This window comes from Nymphaea colorata, chromosome 1 (genome assembly GCF_008831285.2).
Source record: "Nymphaea colorata isolate Beijing-Zhang1983 chromosome 1, ASM883128v2, whole genome shotgun sequence".
Classification (NCBI taxonomy): Eukaryota; Viridiplantae; Streptophyta; class Magnoliopsida; order Nymphaeales; family Nymphaeaceae; genus Nymphaea; species Nymphaea colorata.
Genome location: NC_045138.2, coordinates 28,593,123 through 28,613,133, shown reverse-complemented (window position 1 = coordinate 28,613,133; position 20,011 = coordinate 28,593,123). Strand labels below are relative to the sequence as shown.

General features: G+C 39.1%; 2 protein-coding genes across 7 annotated transcripts; both read right to left on the bottom strand.

The window, feature by feature from the left end:
* Positions 1-1,600: 1,600 nt before the first annotated feature.
* Positions 1,601-5,501, bottom strand: LOC116250363 (senescence/dehydration-associated protein At4g35985, chloroplastic-like). 5 transcript variants are annotated; one of them, XM_031623999.2, is made up of 6 exons: positions 5,218-5,498; positions 4,976-5,050; positions 3,390-4,098; positions 2,720-2,886; positions 2,434-2,518; positions 1,601-1,937 (listed from the first exon to the last, which is right to left on the bottom strand). In XM_031623999.2, exons 3-6 carry the CDS (start codon positions 4,091-4,093, stop codon positions 1,778-1,780), a joined length of 1,116 nt encoding a protein of 371 aa, XP_031479859.1. In that variant the 5' UTR covers positions 4,094-4,098; positions 4,976-5,050; positions 5,218-5,498; the 3' UTR covers positions 1,601-1,777. The 5 variants fall into 5 exon arrangements, with proteins under 5 accessions (XP_031479859.1, XP_031479854.1, XP_031479866.1 ...); XM_031623994.2 differs by lacking the exon at positions 4,976-5,050 and having other exon boundaries at positions 5,218-5,501; XM_031624006.2 differs by having other exon boundaries at positions 3,390-5,050.
* Positions 5,502-6,861: 1,360 nt separating this feature from the next.
* On the bottom strand, positions 6,862-15,780 carry LOC116261521 (lysM domain receptor-like kinase 3). 2 transcript variants are annotated; one of them, XM_031640322.2, is made up of 11 exons: positions 14,235-15,780; positions 13,314-13,385; positions 12,244-12,531; positions 11,621-11,763; positions 11,373-11,462; positions 11,170-11,275; positions 10,301-10,452; positions 10,139-10,236; positions 9,889-10,036; positions 8,203-8,310; positions 6,862-7,315 (listed from the first exon to the last, which is right to left on the bottom strand). In XM_031640322.2, the coding sequence occupies exons 1-11, from the start codon at positions 14,857-14,859 to the stop codon at positions 7,151-7,153; spliced, it is 1,995 nt and encodes a 664-aa protein (XP_031496182.1). In that variant the 5' UTR covers positions 14,860-15,780; the 3' UTR covers positions 6,862-7,150. The 2 variants fall into 2 exon arrangements, with proteins under 2 accessions (XP_031496182.1, XP_031496191.1); XM_031640331.2 differs by having other exon boundaries at positions 11,176-11,275.
* Between the last annotated feature and the right edge of the window lie 4,231 nt (positions 15,781-20,011).

Sequence of the window (20,011 nt, the reverse complement as noted above, 5' to 3'; positions counted from 1 at the left end):
ATAAATCAAAATTGCATGTTACCAATGGAAATATTTTGGTGATGTAAAAAGAAAAAAAGATCTATTTTGGACGTTTTATTTTTTTCATTCTTTTTTGTCCTTCCCTTGTTAAATGATAGAACAAGCAGGAAAGTTGCACTGATAGGTGAGTTCAAATGAAATGGACAAAATTTGGAGAAACTTATTTAATAGTATGATGGGTTTTTATGAGTTTAATTGTTAATAAATTGAAAAAAGAAAAACTTCGATGGGTGGATGACATTTCACATATATTTTATTTGGGAACATCACCTTGATTGGATCAAAGCAAAGTCTCATATTAAGAAATTAAAGACAAATATAATTTCCCAAATTATGTACACTTACCAACCATATTTGATGGCTCAAATTCTCATAGTTGGACTAAGGTTGGTATGTTTGAGAACTGGAACCAACTATTTGGGAAAAGCTTGATCCTTGATGATCTATACGACAAAAAAATCCATTTTTTCTCATAGTGCATAACCTCGTGATTATGAGTTAGCTCTGTCATAGTATGTGAGGCATACAGTATATGTTGCACTGAAGAATAAGTCGATCAAATTGGGGAAATGAAGAATGGCCACTAGTTTTCCATTGTCAAGTCCATGAAGATATTGGATTTTATGTTATTGTATGTATCAAATTTTGTGCTACCACTATAGATTCTTGACTTTATTTTGAAGTGATGAATTAATGTTGCTAATTTAGTATGAGGAAACAACTATTTCTAATGCAAGAGATACATAAAGGAGAGAACAATCATTTAATACCTTACAGGCGTCTATATTTACTATCAGCAAGTAAAATTGCTTAGATAGTGTTGTTTGTGTTTTTGTGTGTGCACACACACACACACACACAATATATATATATATATATATATATATATATATATATATATATATATATATATATATATATATCACATATTCATCAACTACTTATGGATTCAATATGTAGAGACTTGTGAAGGTGAACTTTGATCTAAGGCAAAAACGAGATTTAATGTGCATTTGCTTGCACATAGTTTGGTTTTTAATCAGGTTAAACTATTGAATTACACTAATAAATACACTATTGGTCACTATTTATATATGCTCGAGGGCGGCATATTCTTGTCGCTATTATGCTGATTGAGAATGCATGTCAAGTTCACTTTGAAAGTTTAGTAACCTGTCTACCCATCATGTGTAAATGGGAGTGGTCACGTAGGTAACCAACTCACATTGATCAGCATACAAGCATTGCGCCCGTATATATTGGCGAATTATGAGAGAAGCAAGTGAAATAACATGAAGGGGAGAGTGAGGGAGAAAGACAGGATGAAAGTTTCTACGGACGTATGTCTCTGCCTTTTCTCATTGTGATCAAGTTTGTGGTAGAGTCCTAGATCTCTATCTATAAGTTCTCGTCCTTGTCTAGCCATGAGAAGTAGCCGTATTTGTTGCATAATGAGGTATATATATCGTATCCCTCTGTAATTTAGCATTCCCAATCTTCCAGAGCGACGCATTTTATGTTATCATCAGGGCATTAAAAGATGTTCTACTTTGATCTCTGCCAGTTTCGTGGAAAAATGAAAACAGAAAACTAGAATATATTGCTGTCGCATAGTTTACTCAAGAACAGGAACCAATGTCCAGTCATATAATAATAGGTAAACAACAACAACAAATATTGAAGCGTCATTTTGTAGGTCAATTGGCAAAAAAATGAGTATATATTCTGATAATTCTGCTCCCACATTCCTTGGCCTTCACTTCTTTATTACACTTTTCATGATAGCCTTTTGAATTCCCTTTTTAGATGCTGGGTTGATGGCTTTCCTGATCTTGAACACGTTCCAGGCTGTGCCAAGTGCATGACCAGCAGTAGCAAGCACATCATCTGTGACCTCTCCTACATCTTCTCCAAACCTTGAAAAAGTAGGAAAAAGGAAAGAGAAAGACAGTTACAGGTTATAATCTTCCACCATCCATAAGCATGGCGACCATGGTCATTTTTTATGGAAAGAAACAGAGGCTTGACCAATTGATGATGCCATAAGACCAGAGGTGATGGGTAGTGCTTTCTTAAACTAGACTTGGCCCATAATGTGAAGACGGAAATACTTCAAAGGACACAGGCTCATGAGTTCAATTCAGAATGCAAGAACATGGCAATTAGCAGCAGAAATTAGTACTCCATGAGTTCACTTGGTTCCAGTTCATTGATCACATAGCAATTGAAGGCGTGGAACATTAATTCCTTGAGTGTATGATCAATAAGGTACTTTGCCTTAAGGAATGCAGGGTTTCAGTGCAATTGATGAACTACAATTGACAACGTTTTGCCAAATTCGATTTTGTTATTCAAGGTGGCATGCTAGTATTGACAGAAATGAGGGCGAAAAGGCTCATGCCATCAATTTACCTTTCGGAGACCATTCTTGTAGTGGCACCAGCAGTTACAGACAGAGAATCTTTTCCAGCAACCTCTAAAGCTTCTAACACCTTATCTGCAATACAAAGGACACCGACATCTGAGAATGAATTACACTTAACATGCAAGCTACGACCTGACCTTAAGAGTTTTGCCTGGAATAAATTAACAACAGATATGGAGTAGCAGCATGAGGACAATCCATACTGAATTAAACCACCTATTAGTCGTCAGTGTCAGCCATGGTCACAAAAGATATCATATGTATGATACTCACCAACAGCATCCAGTGTTACCAGAAGCACCTCCCCGGGCATCAATGAAAAGAACTTCTTTCCGGCTTGTGATTTAACCATACTACCAGTAATTGATCCTGTGGCCGTAACAACACCTTCAAGCACAGTATGGCTCAACTTCTCGGTCATCTTTGACATCTTCCGCACCCTGAGATGGCAATACTTTTTCCAATGAAATGTATGTTCATGGTCTCCATTTCAAACAAAAATAGCTGCAAATATGTTTCTTGACAGTTCTAACGGATGAAAAATCTTGAAGCATTTTAAACATTCTGATTGTTTCTGAAAGAAACCTGGGAAAAAATGTGGTGCATCTTATGTGAAAGCATGAGAAGGCACGAACAACATAGAAAAACAGAGAGAAAATATTTGTAGAATCACAAAAAAGATTGTGTTTTCCTCGGAATAAGCGAATGCTTGAAAATTGTTCTTCACAGTATATCAGATGTTGAAAACTGAAACCCTGCAACAGAAACTGACAAAAGTACTAGCATATTTTTGAAAACTTCTGCATTTGCCACTGTATCCAGACCAAGATTTTGTCATAGACATTGCAGAATATGTTGCAGAGAGTGAATGAACCAGCCAAATGGAAACAAAATTCAGCAAACAAGGAAAAAGAAAGGGGGAGAGAGAGAGATCAAACACTACCTTTTGAGGCCCTTTTTAGCAAGGCCCTTATTTTTGCTTGAAGATCCAGCCTTAACTTGCACATCATTCTTAAGCGTTTCACTACCATTCTGCAAGGCAGACCTATAAGCATTACTACAAATGAACACTCCCTTTACTACCTCACCTGTGCCACTAGCAATGGCCTTGGCTAAAGTTCCATGATAATTTTCCACGTTTGGTGCATACTTCTTCCAGTCGTCATCCTCTAATCCCTTCCCAAACCCACAACAACCCACTTTTGTGGCGGTTTCTGCCACCGGCGTGGCGGCTTCTGTTTTAACTGCACTGAAGCAAGAATTCTCACTTAGAAATGCGTCCAGTGCATCAACCGCCCTACTTCTCTTACTGAACTTGACACCATAGCTGATGAACTCAGCCTTCTTCTTTTCTTCAGTTGAAGGTGGCTTAACGGAGAAGAGGTAGTGAAGATCATCGAGCTTCACGACAGGTTCGTCCTTTGTCAGCGGCCACTGGTAGTCATCGCCGACCTTGACAATGATGGCAATTGCGGCTCCTTCTTGGATGAGTTTGAGGATGGTGAATTCACCACGACAGATCTTCAAACTGTGATTAGAGTCCACAAGGGTGAGCTGTGCTGCAGGGATGCTTAGTATTTCTTTCTCCTCCATGGTGACTTCTGACCCTTGAGGAGTTTTCTTAGAAGGGTGCCGGCAGCAGCTCATGTTTCCTCAAGGAATAAAGGAAGAATTAGTCTTTTGTCCAAAAGACCTAAAGAAAAATTAGCTATGCATGCCAAAAAGCAGAGACCAGCTTTATACAATCATGCTGTTTCCAGTATATTAAACTTTTCATTAAAGGACCAAGTTTTTGAGCAACTCCATTCAAGAGTCTTGCTCTCTTAATATTCAATATGGCCAAACTTGTTTGGGAATTGCTTAACAGAGGCCAGTTGTTTTTTCCGTTGCTATTTCGATTCAAAAAAGCGATTGCCTACTTTCACATGTGAAGGCTCTGTTGGCATATACATTTTTGTTTGAGGGTGATCCTCAGCCACTAAGTTTTATGAAAACAATGCCACGTAAAACCTCAAGCAACATAATAGAAATGTCAACCAAACCAAGTTCCATATATATGAATACACTTAAAAATGTGAGGCTTGGTACAGTAATAATGGCAAAAGGCGAGCCTCTAGTAGGAAAAATTTCTACATTAAGTTAACTATGTAATTTTTCACGATATACGAAAAAATCAATTCAAGGATGGAAATAATCCTCGAAAAGGGAGCAAAAATCAGCCACGGATTTTGCCACACCATGCCCAACTCAAATTCTGTTGCAAAACTTCTGTTTACAGCTTTTTTGATGATTTTGTTTCCTTCAAAATCTGATTTTCCTGTATAAATCTATGTGAACTAAAACGAGAATACACAATAGTAGCAATATCAACATGGCCGATGTTACATGGGTACATGATACTGGGAAGAAAACGAGATCCTGAGTGGGCAGTGTTGAGGATAGATGGCATGGATGTGCATCAGGAGACATGTTTTGGCATAGAAACGACCGTTCTATCATCCAAATTCGTAAAAAAGAAACATTGCATACATTTACAGAAATGGTGAGCTCTTGACTCATCGACCCTTAGAACACGTTCTGTGATCAGGCAATTCTGAGCCGATCCTACAAAACGAAGAAGACGGCCATGTCCACGCAGTTAGCTTTTCAAAAAGGACGAATCAAGAATGTGAAAGTTGCTCTGCACCATCGGCCACAATGAAAATCAAAACACCAACTTCATTTATAATGATTTCTCTGCTACAGCACAAATTAACAGCCAAGATATGCACCTTTCGGGGTGTTTGTTTCGAAGAAAATGCCAGGTTCACGGGGTTCGGTGCATTGTGCGCGTTCCTCAGTGCATATGTTACTGGATTCACCCGCAGAATTGGGTGCAGCCTTCCGTTCTACATGCATTTCTACACGTATCAAATGCCTTCTTTGATCTTGATCAAAACAATAATGAACGGACGCATGTTTATTAGCAGAGCATCATCTCAAACTCCTGGCTTCACAAGCATGGAATTGTTCTTTGGCTAAAAGAGAAAAGTAGCGCTTTTCTCCTGTCAAAAGGATTCTCCAGCTTTTTGGTCTGTGCATTAGAGAGTTACTTTCATTCTAGCCTTACTTCTAGACGATAAAAGGAATAAAGTGGAGCATTCAGGCTGTAATAGAAAACGACTGGTTAATAATGGTGATGAAATGAAAATGACCAAATTGTTCTACTTTATATCCTAGCTGCTTAAAGCACGAAATTTGAAAAGATGCCCACAGTTATTTAGAAGTTGCTTAAAATAATGAAGGTAAAAACTTTCATCCTCTCTCAAATTAGATGGCAAATTACTAAATCTCAGTTCACTACTGAAATTTTTGAAAGTGGATGATGTCAACATTTTAGTGACCAAGTTGACAATATCTTTGTCTTTTGCAAGCCTTAAGACCTAGATCTTCTTCAGCACGCGTTCCTGTTCATCCTCCGTTCTCACATGTGCCTTATCATTGTAAAGTCAGGGTTAATCCTTTCTCCGGCCGACATACCTTGGCTTGAGATGTGGAGATAGTCATGCTTTTGGAACCATGTTGTAAATTGAGAATAAACGAGGAAAGAACAAGGATTTTGCGTGGTTGTTAAAAATATTCGCCTATGTACAGGGAAGGAACATCTATCAATATATATATATATTGATAGTGCCATTCTTTGTTACTTGTAAGCCAAACAATAGCGGTGAAGCTTCCAGCTTGTAAGCAAGAGGAGCATGCACTTTCCAGGTTTGGATTGGCCAGGATGTGATGGAAAGTGGCAATCGATCTGAAAAGGAATAAGGTCTTAGATATGCTTTGGGAAGTCAATGGGAAAACCCACATAATGTTTTTATTTTTTTTTATTTTTACAGAAGAAAGTCCATTCAGTGCCAGGGTGCAACAGATGGGGAATGAAAAGTGCATGTAAATTTTCTTAAGTGGAATCACATGGGAGTAACTGGGGCACACCATAAGATTGCAATTACTAGCCAAAGAAACACAGTACGTGTGCAGGACTCAATTTTGCTAATTAACTCAAAAGAAGATGTGCTTTTCTTTGAGAACTCACAGTAAACACGAACCTTGACTTCTATCTACAGCTTTGGTCTGAAAACGTTGATTCGAGTTAAAATCATCTTTCTTTTTCGAACACAAACTAAATTTAACTCAAGCTCCGTAACATCAACTTTGCGTTATATAAAGACCAGTACCAGTCCACATGGGCCACAAAATTGTTTTCGCGAGGATCAAAGTGACGTTTGGGGTCCGAGGGGGAGTGATGAAGCAAATTGGCTGGGTACCTTTTAGAAAATGCCTCGCGCTATGGCATGTTTGATTGCTCGAAAATTGATTTCAACACTGAAAATTTAGTGGTGCCATCGCTCCACTAATACATACCATCGTGACACAAATTGACAAGGAATCTATCATCTTAAGAATTACAAAATAATCTGTCATATACACTCCAATGCTGTTAGTGGCTGCACATCAGAAAGCAGCTTTGAAGTGGAATGACAGCTGATACTAACGTGGTGGCCTTTGGAGACGTGCCCCTACACTTTTCCGATCACCAAAGGTGCGAGGAAGAAGAAGATGGCAAGAGAAGGGCATCCCCATCAAGGCATTAGAAAGACAGAATAAAAAGGAAAAAATAGGATTGGAAAAAGAGAGTTAGAAACGGAAGAAACTGATTAGGAAGTATCATCTGCCTTGCACAAGGCCGCTGAAAACTTGGCTGTTGCCAGCTAATGTCGCTTCCCATTCTATCGAGGACAAGAGGATCTGTGAAAGTGCGATCACCACTTGCTTCATATCTGGCCGTAGAATTGGTTCGGCATCGACACACTGCTTTGCCAACATAGCCATCTTCATAACGAAAAAAAAGTAGGTAAGTATAACAGTTCAAAGGAACACCGCCAGTATTTTTCTGCAGGATAGCAGAAAGCAAATAAAATGGAAAGGTAACTAGAAAATGCTATCCAGTAGCGGAGTGAGTTACGTTCACGGGTTCCCTACTATAGAACAATAGGGGAATAATTCTGGTTACAAATCAAGAAGGAAATTTGTGCAAATAAAAACCTAAACCCTCTAAGAAGGAGCGGCAAGGACTCTTGGATGTACCGCCTCAACCTCATCATGTAAACCTACATCAATTGTCCTGCACGGGAATTGGTACCATGCAATAAACATACTTCAACCCCTCTGGACAAGGTGTTCATGCATCCGCAGTATTATACAGAAGCTCTTTTGGTGGTATTATGAGAAATTGACCATTAGGGGATGATTAAATGTTGGAGATGACTTCAGAAACTTAAACCATGACTGCCCTAACAGCCAAGGACAATTTATGCCAAACTTCTTACTCTATAGATCAAAGAAGACAAGGGCACTAGGTTAGCGTGTCCAAGCTAGTTTTGAGAAAGCATTTCTCTTAAACTATGGTAGGACTAGTTCCACAGTACAAAGAAATTGATTGAAGAATAAATAATCCATGCAGAAGAAATAGTGAGTGATGAAATGTCCTTGCAAGGTATAACAAAGGAATTGAGTCGATAAAAAGTATACATTCTAAAAGGCATTTAAAGAAATTTCAACAGAACCAACATAGAATGAGAACATCATATATCCAAAAGAGATCAGAACAGAAAAAAGAGAGGCAGTTAATAGAGAAATAAAGTACATAAGGAAAATTAAATTCAGATGTGCGTGAAGAGAGACAGAGCAAGAGAGCACACGAGAGAGAGAGGTCACACCTTGTACACACAATCATGAGGATACAAATCCATGAGGCTGGAGTCGATGCAACCTTTCAAGCTTGTCATGCCCATTGCGTTAGGACAGTTCTGAAGTGCAGCTAGCATCTATAGTTCAATGTTCCAAAGGAAGATAACTTAGGCCTTGAAACATATTCCACCTCATCCAGCGGATCAAGTTTATGTGAGAACTCATGAATATTTGTTATACGCTTGCACAATAATGAGGGAAAGAGATCAAAATACCATAAATCACTCTCACCTAAAAATATCGAAAAGAACTAGACAGGCTCTGAAAGAATGTTAAGGTAAATGCAGTTTTATCCTCAAAATCAGGCCCTTGAGAACTAACATCTAGATTCTACATAAAAAAAATTTGAATCTGGTATCTGTAAACTGCCACTACATTCTTATATGTTGCAGCGCTCTCCTTGATCCTCAAAACAAATAATTAGTTGATTAGAACACTTTTTATGTGAAGAACTATTGCTGCAAAGTGCATATTTCAATGGTACATAAGCACAAAATGTTTGCAGGACACAACAATCAATTCACTTGGGTCCCATGACCCAGCCAAGGGTAGATGCTCCTCCCCATGAACACTGTACCTTCTATATCAACTAATCTACTCAAATCTCCCCATAAGTTTTGCACGGAGGAAGTGAGTGAGTAAGACAACAGTGCAAATCCACAAATCATATCGGAAAAGAATAATTTGCAGGATTATAGTTTATCCACTGCCAGAACAAAGTAAGAAATGGAATCACTATGTGCATTAGCCATGGTTGCTAGGCCAAATAGTTTCAAGTGTCAGAAAAGTTTAGCGAAGGACATTAACACAGAAAGGACCATCACTAAAAAAGCATGCCATTAGTAACATACTACACCATGCTTCTCTAGAAAAGAGACTGACAGGAGCAACCTTTGTGCTTGAAGAAAAAAAATCCAGCTTCCTTAATATCTAATCGAACAGCATACATTCAATTTCAAGATAGAAGGAATTTCATTAACAAGGCTTGCAGGAACTTGTGTGAGAAAAGAGGGAACCCTTGTTACTACTACAGATACTAATTGGGATTCCTATTGAAAGCAAATCTGCTGTCCAAGTTTCAAGAAATTTGAAGGAAACTTTCAACATTCATTATCATGAAAATGACTAAATTATGGCCCGAGGTATTTTTCTACTAGCCATTCATCCAGATAATGAAAAGCATGATATCTAAAGCTGCATCCTTGAATCAATGGAGATAAGCCAAGTTACAAAAGCACTAACCCAAGTTCATGGTTCACAAACACTGGTCTCAAGATTTCTATTCCACACCTTGCTACAAAGAATAAAATGATTCAAAGTCCAAAATTTCATGCTAGACCAATAAAAATAGGCAGCTACAAACAGAACAGCCATTATGAATAGATAATATGGTTTGCACAGTCACTAGCAGTAGCTATAAGCTTGGTTTGCATGAACTGAAAAAGCAATGACAAATTATGCAAAACAAAAGAATATTATTCCAGATAAGACTGTATTTATACATTCAGATCTGATATTCAATATGTGACTTCCCAAGCTTACTTGTTTATGAGAAAGACTGCATCTTTGATTCAAAAGATGTTGTCAGAATCCTAGTACCTTCTAAATTCTAAAAGTTATATCAGATGACTAAAATATGAGAAAGCATCACTTACAATTGATGCAAGTGATCGTCTTTCAATGCCAACATTCACTCTGCCATCTGTCCTTGTTATTGCCTCTCTCCCGGAAATTAGCTCGAAAAGCACAACGCCAAATGCATAAACATCACTCTTTGTTGATGCTTGGCCATCGTTCAAGTATCTGTTCTCGATGTAAAGGAAAATATAATTGTGTTGATTAACATAACTAGAGAACAAAACTAAACAACAGAGTGAAAGAGATTGACTTAAGAAGTTTACTCACTCTGGAGCCAAATAGCCGAAAGTACCAACGACCCTTGTAGTAGAAGCTTCTCCATCACTGGTTTTCCCAACAAGTTTTGCTAGTCCAAAGTCGGAGATCTGTATGCAAAGAACAGATGAGATATGCATAGGGTACCAAGTGAAAATAACCAAAATTAAGTACCTTGGCTCTAAGGGCATTATCAAGCAGAATATTGCTACTTTTGATGTCACGATGCACATAATGGGCTTTGGTATGCTCATGTATGTACTCTAGCCCTCTTCCAGCATCAAGGGCAATTTGAACTCGAGAAATCCAAGAAAGAGATGTATGTCCTGAACAAGTACATAAAAACATTAGAACGTAGCATGAGAGAGCTATATCAAGATGAATAACATGTCATGACAGATTTATTGAATCATCAAAAAGTAAAAAATTTGATTTGACATGGGGAGGGGAAAATAGCCCCTGACAATAGAGAATATCGAAGAAAAGAAGAACCTATCATCTAGACTTCCTTTCAAGATAGACTAACAGAAGGATGAAGACAGGCTTTCTGGGGATGCTAGGGGCTCAAACACATTTTTACTTTACTAGTCTAAGATAACAATAAAGTTAACTTTATATCATTTAACAGTTAATGGCATGATTTTCTCTTGAAGAAATTACATACACATTTTCTAGGTTAAAAGCAAACAATCGCAAAGAAGCAAGCTAAAAGGCCTACCAAAAAAATAAAAGGACACTTAAACAAACACAGATGCATAGTTTGGCTTGGTGTTTTTGATGCATTAACTTAAGCAGAACAGAACCATTTAGATGTTGGATTATTGGGTTATGATGCACTTATACGTTACTTGATTTTCAGTGTAAGGTACCTCTGCATAACCAGAATTTGACAACCTACACCTGTCCTATGCCTCGTCATACTGAGGTCCGTATTTTCATCACGTCATCCACATGTTTCATGTTCACTTGTTAATATTAAGGACACAATCGGTTCAAAATGTAAAACACTGACAAAAAACAGCTATAGGCTGATGCAGACATACCCTTACTTTGAGGATCATGTAGATGGCTTGCAAGAGAACTCTTATGTGCATACTCATAAACAAGGAAAAGTTCGTCTTCACTTGCTGCATAACCAATTAATTCTACCTTGACAAAGTCAAGAACAAATTCAGTATGCAGATTATGGAAGAAAATTATACTGTAAATCGTGTGAGAAATGAGAAGCAAAGACATGGGAGATTACCAAGTTTGTATGGTGAACCTTGCACAGAACCTTGATCTCGGCCATAAACTCCTTAGTTTTTGTAGCTGTCATTCTTTTGATAGCAACCTCCTGGAGGGCAATATCAGAGACAGATGTTAAAAACGATGGGAACAGAAATAAAATGACAGACCAACTCCAGAGGTTAAAAACCAATATGTCAGACATCGAATTATGGGAAACTAATATGAACAGAAATATGGCAAAAAAAAAAAAAAGGAAAAACGTGCCTGATCACGAAGCATTGCATAGTACACTGAACCATATGTACCATGTCCCAAGAGATTCGAGTCAGAGAAACCTTCTGTTGAGGAGAGAATCTCTTCATAGGTAAAGATTACTGGCTTGTCCGCATGAAATACACCAGCCATATCTGTACAAGTTTAAATTTTATTATTTAAATTAGAAGGAAAAGTGGGGAAAAGGCAAAAGAAAGACAAGAAAATAATAACCATCTCATCAAAACTCATGTGCTACCAAATTGTCAATTGTCGTTTGATTCTTATAATAAAACAAAAAAAATGCTTGAAAAGGAAAAGTAGCACAGATGTGCACAACATCTATCATTTTATCCAATATCATCAAGGAAATCTCCAAGGTTTCGATGATTAAACATGAAACTTGTTGAAATTATGCCAATAATGAGTGGAGATAACAACACACATTCGACAAGATGCAGGGAAAATAGATAGGTACTAGACAATTTCTTACCATGACATGAAACAGGAAGAAGAAAAGTTCAAGAAATGATTTATTTATTATTTATTTTTATAGAAAGACTGATCACCGATCACCACAGAAGAGTGACTACTATACTTCCAACTTAATATGAAAAAAAAAAAGATAATCCTACCTTTGGGAATATTAATCTGGTTACTGATGGCAAATTCAGTATTTGGCTTCCCAGACTTGCAGCATATATACCTTCCAGATGGATAGCAGAAATTTGATCCTTGAAGAATGTGAAACTTATAACTTTTCTTGTCAGGGTTCTTCTCATGCCCCAGTTGGACCTGGGAGCAGCAGAAATACATTTTACACCAGATGCACAATAGAATAGCTAATATTAGGACCAGCCCAAGTCCTATGCCGGCCAACGTCCATCCTATTGGAAAATGATCAGAGTGATGAACTTGAACATCTGCAAGACAGATAAATACATGAATATTTAGTTACATTCTGGAACAACATGAAGAAAATTATGACCATGGCGATCACTAAAATATGAAGCTCATAGAACTGTGAATCTGTAGTGCTATACTTTACTCAATTCGAATCATGCACAAGCCAGATGCCTATATACACCGCACAATTCTGCTGCACCTTACAAGGCCCTCTAAGTGGTGGAGCTTTCCAGTGTCTATCATTAACTAAAAATCTAAAAACAATTGGCTTGCATCCAGGCTACGGTGCTGTGTGATACAGGGCACAAGGCCGTTACTGGAATATGATCAATTACTTACAAGTACTTTTTGTCTAATAGACCTTATTGTCTGATAGAAGAGGATCTCATGGTCTGAATTTTACCAGATTGCAAACCTAATGGGGAACTAGATCTATTATGGGTACTACAATGCTTCTAGGAACAGCAATTATATTTTCTGTTTTGGAATATATAATTAGATGACCACCACTAACCAATACATTGTAAACTTAGTTATTTCAATCCCTACATGTTGACCATAAGTTGACCGCATGATAAAACAGACACAATGGACTTGTACCCAGATTACCAGATCAAAAAATATTGAGAACTAGTACTTATATCAATAAGATATAACATGGATAAAAGTAATACATAGTGGAACACAAGATGCAGAAAAACATAACTATGTCAAACTATTAGAGAGTTTTATGATTACATCTTTCATCATAAATATATATAAGACGATAGGAAGTAACAAACTTTGATGAGCGATATACCTGATGGGTTGAGAGCTACTGGTGGATGAGCGGGTGAAGTTGCAACAGGTGGGGAGTAAGGTACACCAGGAACTGCAATAAAAGTATGGCAAGAAGTTTAGTTTCAGCCACTTATCTCCACATTAGAACTTAAAGCAGCCCAACTATTGCTTATATTTGAGAGAAAGGTTAACTAATTATGTTAATGAATTAAACAAACCAACATCTATAATACAAAATTCTCATGTAAATAATGCCAGAAGATGCATCAACAATCGGCTTATCTTGACAAATCCACCATTGTTCCGTGGAGATAACAACAGAGGGCGATAATATCTGCTTGTTGCATGTGGGCACCATTGAGAAGATGTTTAGCATTTAATGCTTCTTACAGTCCCTACTGCTTTGGTTCGTGCAACCATCATCTTTTGTGTTAGGGAAGAAACTGAATTATATATTTAAAATTTCAAATCAATAAATAAAGAGAAATCGATTTAAACACTGGACGTTGTAAATCAAAGAGGAAGACCAGAAGCATGGGTATGAAATCAATAACGATGAGAAATTTGCAGGGCAGGAACAGATTGCACTGCCTGATCAATGGTGGGCCTCAATGAATTCACTCCAGGTTATAAGAAACTGTTCTGCTATGGTTTTAGCTATCCCCCACAATATTAGAAGTACTAAAACGATGACATAAGAACTGAACAGACGCAGCTCAGAGGTCAGATAATTAACAACACAACACACCGCCAAACCAACATCTACAAAGAAACGAAGGCGATGGACTTGGTTATACCAACAACTAGGATACATGTAAGGGTTCCGCCTAAACTTGAAGAACACGGTAAGGTCAACAAATTGACATTCTAAAGCACCATCATCGAAATAACTCAAAAACATTCGGCAATAAAATGCTTGCTAAAAGTACCAAGAACAGACCCGAATTTAATGGCATGTAATAAGCCTTCCCAACGGACATGAGGCTCGGATCGCCAATGCCATTGAGGCTCTCAATATCTGCCATGCTCACGCCGAATCTACTGGCTAATGATGCCACCGTGTCCCCTTCTTGCAGGACATAAGTCAGAAGATAGTTCCACAGGCTGCTAGAACACCCACAAAGCAAACGCAGGGAGACCACAGCACCAGTGTGCACCGTCCTCGTCGAATTGGGCGGGATGGCAAGTCCCTGATAGGCGCGAGCAACCATTTCTGCAACTTGCCCATCATTCTCCCTCACTGTGAAAGTTGTGTTGCTCAGGTAACGCTTCACCGGCGGGAAACAGGAGCAGTTCTTCTTGATGAAGAGGTAACGGTGCCCGTCCAGCTCCAAGCTTGGCTCCATAGTCACCTGAGGCGGCAGGACATCGAACATGCTCTGAATCTCAGAGAAGGTCTGATAGGACCCGGCCTTGTAGGCCATGAAGGAGGTGCAAACCCGGGAAGTATCAGAACAACTGAGGGGCAGGGACGAAGCAAAAACTGATGGGAAGCTCAGAAGAAACAGCAGGAAAGCAAGTCGGCATGTTGGCATGAGGGGAATGTGAGATTGCAGGGGTCCCATGGAAAGAAGAAAACTATTTTCCCAAAGGAAAAGAAGAAAGAAACGAAGGCGGAACGGCCTTGACAAAAAATGAAGCGCCAAGAAATACCCCGAAATCAAAGGGAGAAAAAATTTGATGATAGTAGTGGCACCAACAATGCGAAAAATGCAATAAATAGGTGATTTTTCGAGTGTAACAACAGATACTTACGAAATACTCTCTCGGGTAGAAAGGAGCATTACAGATGAATGAAAAAAGGATCCTTTCGTCACAAAAGAGTCAAGACTAAACCTTGAGTGAAAAATCTAGAGTCAAGAGAATTCTTGACAAAGAGAGACACGAGATTGTGAAAGAAACACGCTTGAAGAGAAGAAAGGATTTGAATGGGAAAACGAAGAGGTGAAGAGAGAGAACAAAAAATTCGAACAGGAAGTCGAGAGTCAACTGAGAGGAACGAGAAGAACTCGCAATATTTGCGGAGCAAAAGATTAAGAATTTTTGTGAGACTTTTACAATGTAAACGCAAGTCGTTGAGATAGAGAGGGAGAGAGAGAGAGAGACGGCAATGAAGGTGATGCGGTGCTGGTTGTTAGTTAGTGATGGCCAGCAATAGCATCCACAAGAAAGAACAAGCCGCGGATGCTCAGCCAAGTACGGTCTCTCAGAAAGAGAGAGAGCAGTCGAACAGAGGAAGAGACGTGGGTAGTCCTGGCCTCTACAGAGAGAGACAGAGAACAGAGAGGACGTCGATGATTGACGATGATGGCGGGAAGACGTCGCCGTATTACAGAAAAATGAAAGAGAGATCAAACAGAGAGAGTTACAGAGCGTCCCGAGATCACACCCGAGATTCACAGGAGAGAGAGAGAGAGAGAGAGAGAGAGAGAGAGAGAGAGAGAAGGAGTTCCAGCACGTCCGTGTGGCAGCGAGGCAGAGGGAAACTGGGATACGGTGTCAACGGCAGTGAATCCCAAGGAAAACCTCTTGCTTTTTCAGTCCTTACATCTTTCACAATATTTCGTGGCACCTGCTTTACTAAATTTCAGAACCGTGTCAAAGTTATAAGAAATGCCAAGAAGAGGCACAGGTGAAACTTAAAAAGATTTTTCTTTTGTAAAACGTGGGAACACGAACTCCCATATTATATCAAGGGGCTCGGTCAGACCCTTATTTGCTAAATGAAAAAGCTTTTATGCAGAGGAGTCCCTTTTTGGAATTACAGCTAAATGACAAGCTTCCTAACGAAATTCCTCTGGACGAACGCATGTAGCGTGATATATCAATGCTTTTAACTCTCGAATGATTTTATATTTTGCGGAAGCGTGTAATTTTTTATTCCTTGCTTATAAATTATTGTTAGATACTGCAAATAAATCTTTTAACAGATATTTTAGTTAGTTAGAAGAATTTAGTGCGAAGTTCATGAAACGAAACTAGTTGGCAGTTCATTTATTGGCAAATCTTCAACCCAAGAACTTTGATTATCCGAATGTCATCAATGAGAAATCAAGTTTTCTGTATAAAACTTAGCATAACAAGAAAATCCCAAGTTATCAACAAAAAATTGGATAATATGGGAAATTGGGTTGCGCTACTACAGGTGAAAGATCTCCCAACTTATCCCGTTTTTACCTGCTGAGCTCTTCTCATGGCAGAGACTGGAGTCTAGTGAAGAAGAAGAATGTCTACTTGAGGGCGAGGAATGGGCCAAGGACAGGACACTCAAAAAAACGCCGACGCTGAGGTCTCTGAATCACTGGCCCTCCTGTCCGCCAGCAGTCAATTAATCGCCGATTAATTGGATGTCGCGCCAGATTTCAGATCTTAGGAACGGCACTATATGGAAACCGTATCTTAACATTTATCGGCCGTTTATAACGTCCAAAGTTATTTTTCAGGACAACTAGATTATAAAACTAACTTGATAAAATGTCTTTATTTTTTAAAAATAAATATATGTGTTTTTATTTCTTTTTATTTTTCAGATATTGTAGAATAATATATGCTAGCATAGGTCCTAGTTTTCCTCCAAATATGAAAATATCGCGGTATATTCTCCCAGCGACTAATCGCTTTGCAAACGAGATTCGGGAATATAACAGGCTGTCGAAAAGACCTGCGATTTTTCACGCAAAGTCGCCGCCTGGGGCCTCATTCAGTGGGCCCCAGGCCGGCAAGCCACACCTGGATATACAGGGAGAGTGGGGCCCACTGGAGATTCCACGCACACCGCTGTCACCTGGCTTTCACATAAAAGAGAAAAAAAAAAAAATGCACAAAAATAAAAAACAATTTCGAAACCATATTATTCGTATTACTTTTATTCCGCTAGTGCCAAAAACACCCTCCCATGAGCCCCACGTGAAGGGAGGTTGGCGTCTACTGCGAGGGTAATTCAGTAATTTAATTCACTAAAGAACATGAACTCTGTGCATCACGACTGTACGAAGCTGAGGGAGAAATGACAAGGGTGGGCCCCATCCACCGGCCAAGTACTCGTCCAAGTATCGGACCTTTCAAAAATCGGCGATACTTTCCGATCCGTATCGGATTTAGTAATGACCACAAAATTTAGACTAATTAATTGGCCAATCTAATATATTGCATGTATGAGGTTGCCGTCATGGGCAAGGGTTTACTGAAATTCCAATGAACTGCTTACTGAAACGACACGTATCGGCCGATACAAATGACTGTGGGTGCAGCGACACGCATAGACAGACCCGAGAAGAACTGAGGATTATGGAACCGATTCCCTTGAAGAATTTGGTCCCGCGCTCACAGATTTCACTGTCCCGGTGTCGGTCTCATCGCGTTAAATCCGATTTTTTCCCCGATGAGATAATGTCGTTTTACACTTACTGGAAGAGTGTAAATTATGTAGCAAACAGGATAACGGTTCATATTTGGATTGGACCTAGCCCTTTATCGAACTGGATTTTATGTACCACTCTTAAGTTTAGATCTCAACCTGGCTCGACTATACTTTTTCTTATATTTTCTAAGACCATAAGTTCCAAATATTTGCTGGCCGCCCCGACCTGATCTGAAAATAATTCACAAGAGAAAGTTGAGCAAATGTTACAACTTCACAGGATGATATTCCACAATCAAATGTGTCCAATCGACTCACATCCCGTACTTCACTAACAGCCACGACAAATCTGTCAAGTCGGGTGCCCGATCAGTTGGGACGACGACCACACGTCCCTTGTCTCCTAATACTTAATTGATCTCAACCAACCAACCCCAGCTTAACTATTATAAGTATCAATATCAACATCTTTACTGCATATTCACAGATAAGTTAACTCCACTGGTCTACTCAAATTGGTTGCAGTTGGTGTCTAGGTGACGTAAAACAAGTTGGGTACAAGATGAGTAGCTACCATCTATCTGGCTTTTAGTGATATATATATATATATATATATATATATATATATCCACATGGGACTAGGGATGGACACTGCACCAGCTTGACTGGGCCTGACCCAATTGCGGACACCTGAAACCCTGGCCCGCCACTTGTCCGTTTTCGTAAGGAGATCCCATCGATTTGAGCAGTCAATCTTGATAGTGATTCCACTCGACCACCCATCTGGCTGAGATGGGCAGGTTGGAGGGCAGTGTTAATGCGCCAAGCAGGGGCAGAGGGAGGGAGGGGGCCGCCTATGCCATGGCCCCCTCACTCTGACCAATGAAAAAAAAAAATTTACATTAAAGAAATATAATTTTTTAATTGTGCCATGTATTTTTTGGATTTGAATTCAATTTGGCCCTACTCAGTTCCAGAAGTTGAACTGTCGGCCCGTTCTTAAAGAAAATCTTGGCTCTGCCCGTGGCTCTAAGCAGTGGAAAATAAGAAATTTTTGGCTGAAGGACACTATTTTAAAAACTTCCTTTCGATAAGTGACACTTACATAAAAAATAATAAGGAAAAGTGTGCATGAGGCTGGTGTGGGGCCTAAGTAACTATCAATACCAGCTTATATGTGGCTTTGCTACTGGTTCGAGGACACATTGAGGTTGACCCCTTGTTACAGAGTCCCCTGGTTCACCAGGGGTCATGTAGAGAGGGTGGTCAAATTCGATGTGCCTTCGAGTATTCAATCTCCTACGTATAAGTATGCAATATACCGACTTCGAAGCAAGTGATACAAACACCTAGACACTATAAATCTTTTTTTTTTTTGGCCTGTTTCATATTCTTAAAAAATTAGTGTTGTAATTAAATATAGTTAATCAGAACTATAATTATTCTATTGGAATCCCATGTGCTGTCCATTGGACTACTTGATACTTGTTCATATAAGAAAGGGAAAAAAGTTGAAGTGTCCTATATTTATGGGATGCATGGGAACATATAAATAAAATTAAATGAGGTGCATCTAATCAAATGTGAAAGATATGGTGTTGAAGAACCTAGAAGAAGTTTTAAGCTTGAATTGTTGGCTGGAGTTTTTTGCATTGTCCTTGTAAGGCTTGGTGTTTGGAGCTGACCTTGAATAAAAAAAAAAAAAAGGGAACCATGGAGCAACATATGGCAGGATTGTTAGTCAATCTTCAAGGCAACTGGAGCGTCTTTATATACAATTATGTGGATACAAAGTACATGTATTTTAGGCAGTGGGTTGTTAACCTTTCGCTCATGCAAAAATACATGAACAGTATGTTCGACCCCGACACACTCACAAGAAACATGCACAAGAAGCTTCCATCCGGCCCTTCTGGTCTCAAAGAGTGAGAGCTATCATTTTCCTTGCTTAAAGCAGGGGTGAAGCAAACTTTCCGGTTGTTCATATGAGCTCCATGATTCATATTTATTCCCCGCTTTTTCTGTCCTGGATCTGAACCTAACAAGTTAAACTCCTCCCCAGAAAGAGAAAAGGAAAAAGAAAAGAAGAAGAAGGAGAACACCATGTGCTGCTGGTGCAGGGACGCCAGCTTTTGGGTTTGATCCAATAATTCAAACTATGCAGAGATGGCACGTCCAGGCTGGAGGACTTCATAATGGTACCTTAGCTTAGGACCCTGCCTCGATTCCTAATAATTTTTGGACATCCACAATTTGGATTCAGGTTTCATATCCAGTACCAGCCAAACCTGGATCGGTTTAATCTAATTCGAATGCCAAGAGAGACACAGCCCAGGTACCGATTTCTCAACCTTCTT

What these genes read in the sequence shown, in the direction of transcription:
- LOC116261521 (XM_031640322.2), bottom strand. Translation starts at nt 14,859, where the DNA reads ATGGGACCCCTGCAATCTCACATTCCCCTCATGCCAACATGCCGACTT. An exon ending in ACATGATCCTCAAAGTAAGG is followed by an intron (nt 10,453 to 11,169) that starts GTATGTCTGCAT and finishes GTACTTGTTCAG; the next exon opens with GACATACATCTCTTTCTTGG. An exon ending in CTCATGATTGTGTGTACAAG is followed by an intron (nt 7,316 to 8,202) that starts GTGTGACCTCTC and finishes TTCGTTATGAAG; the next exon opens with ATGGCTATGTTGGCAAAGCA.
- LOC116250363 (XM_031623994.2), bottom strand. Translation starts at nt 5,344, where the DNA reads ATGCATGTAGAACGGAAGGCTGCACCCAATTCTGCGGGTGAATCCAGT. An exon ending in GGTAACACTGGATGCTGTTG is followed by an intron (nt 2,519 to 2,719) that starts GTGAGTATCATA and finishes TTTGTATTGCAG; the next exon opens with ATAAGGTGTTAGAAGCTTTA. An exon ending in ACAAGAATGGTCTCCGAAAG is followed by an intron (nt 1,938 to 2,433) that starts GTAAATTGATGG and finishes TACTTTTTCAAG; the next exon opens with GTTTGGAGAAGATGTAGGAG.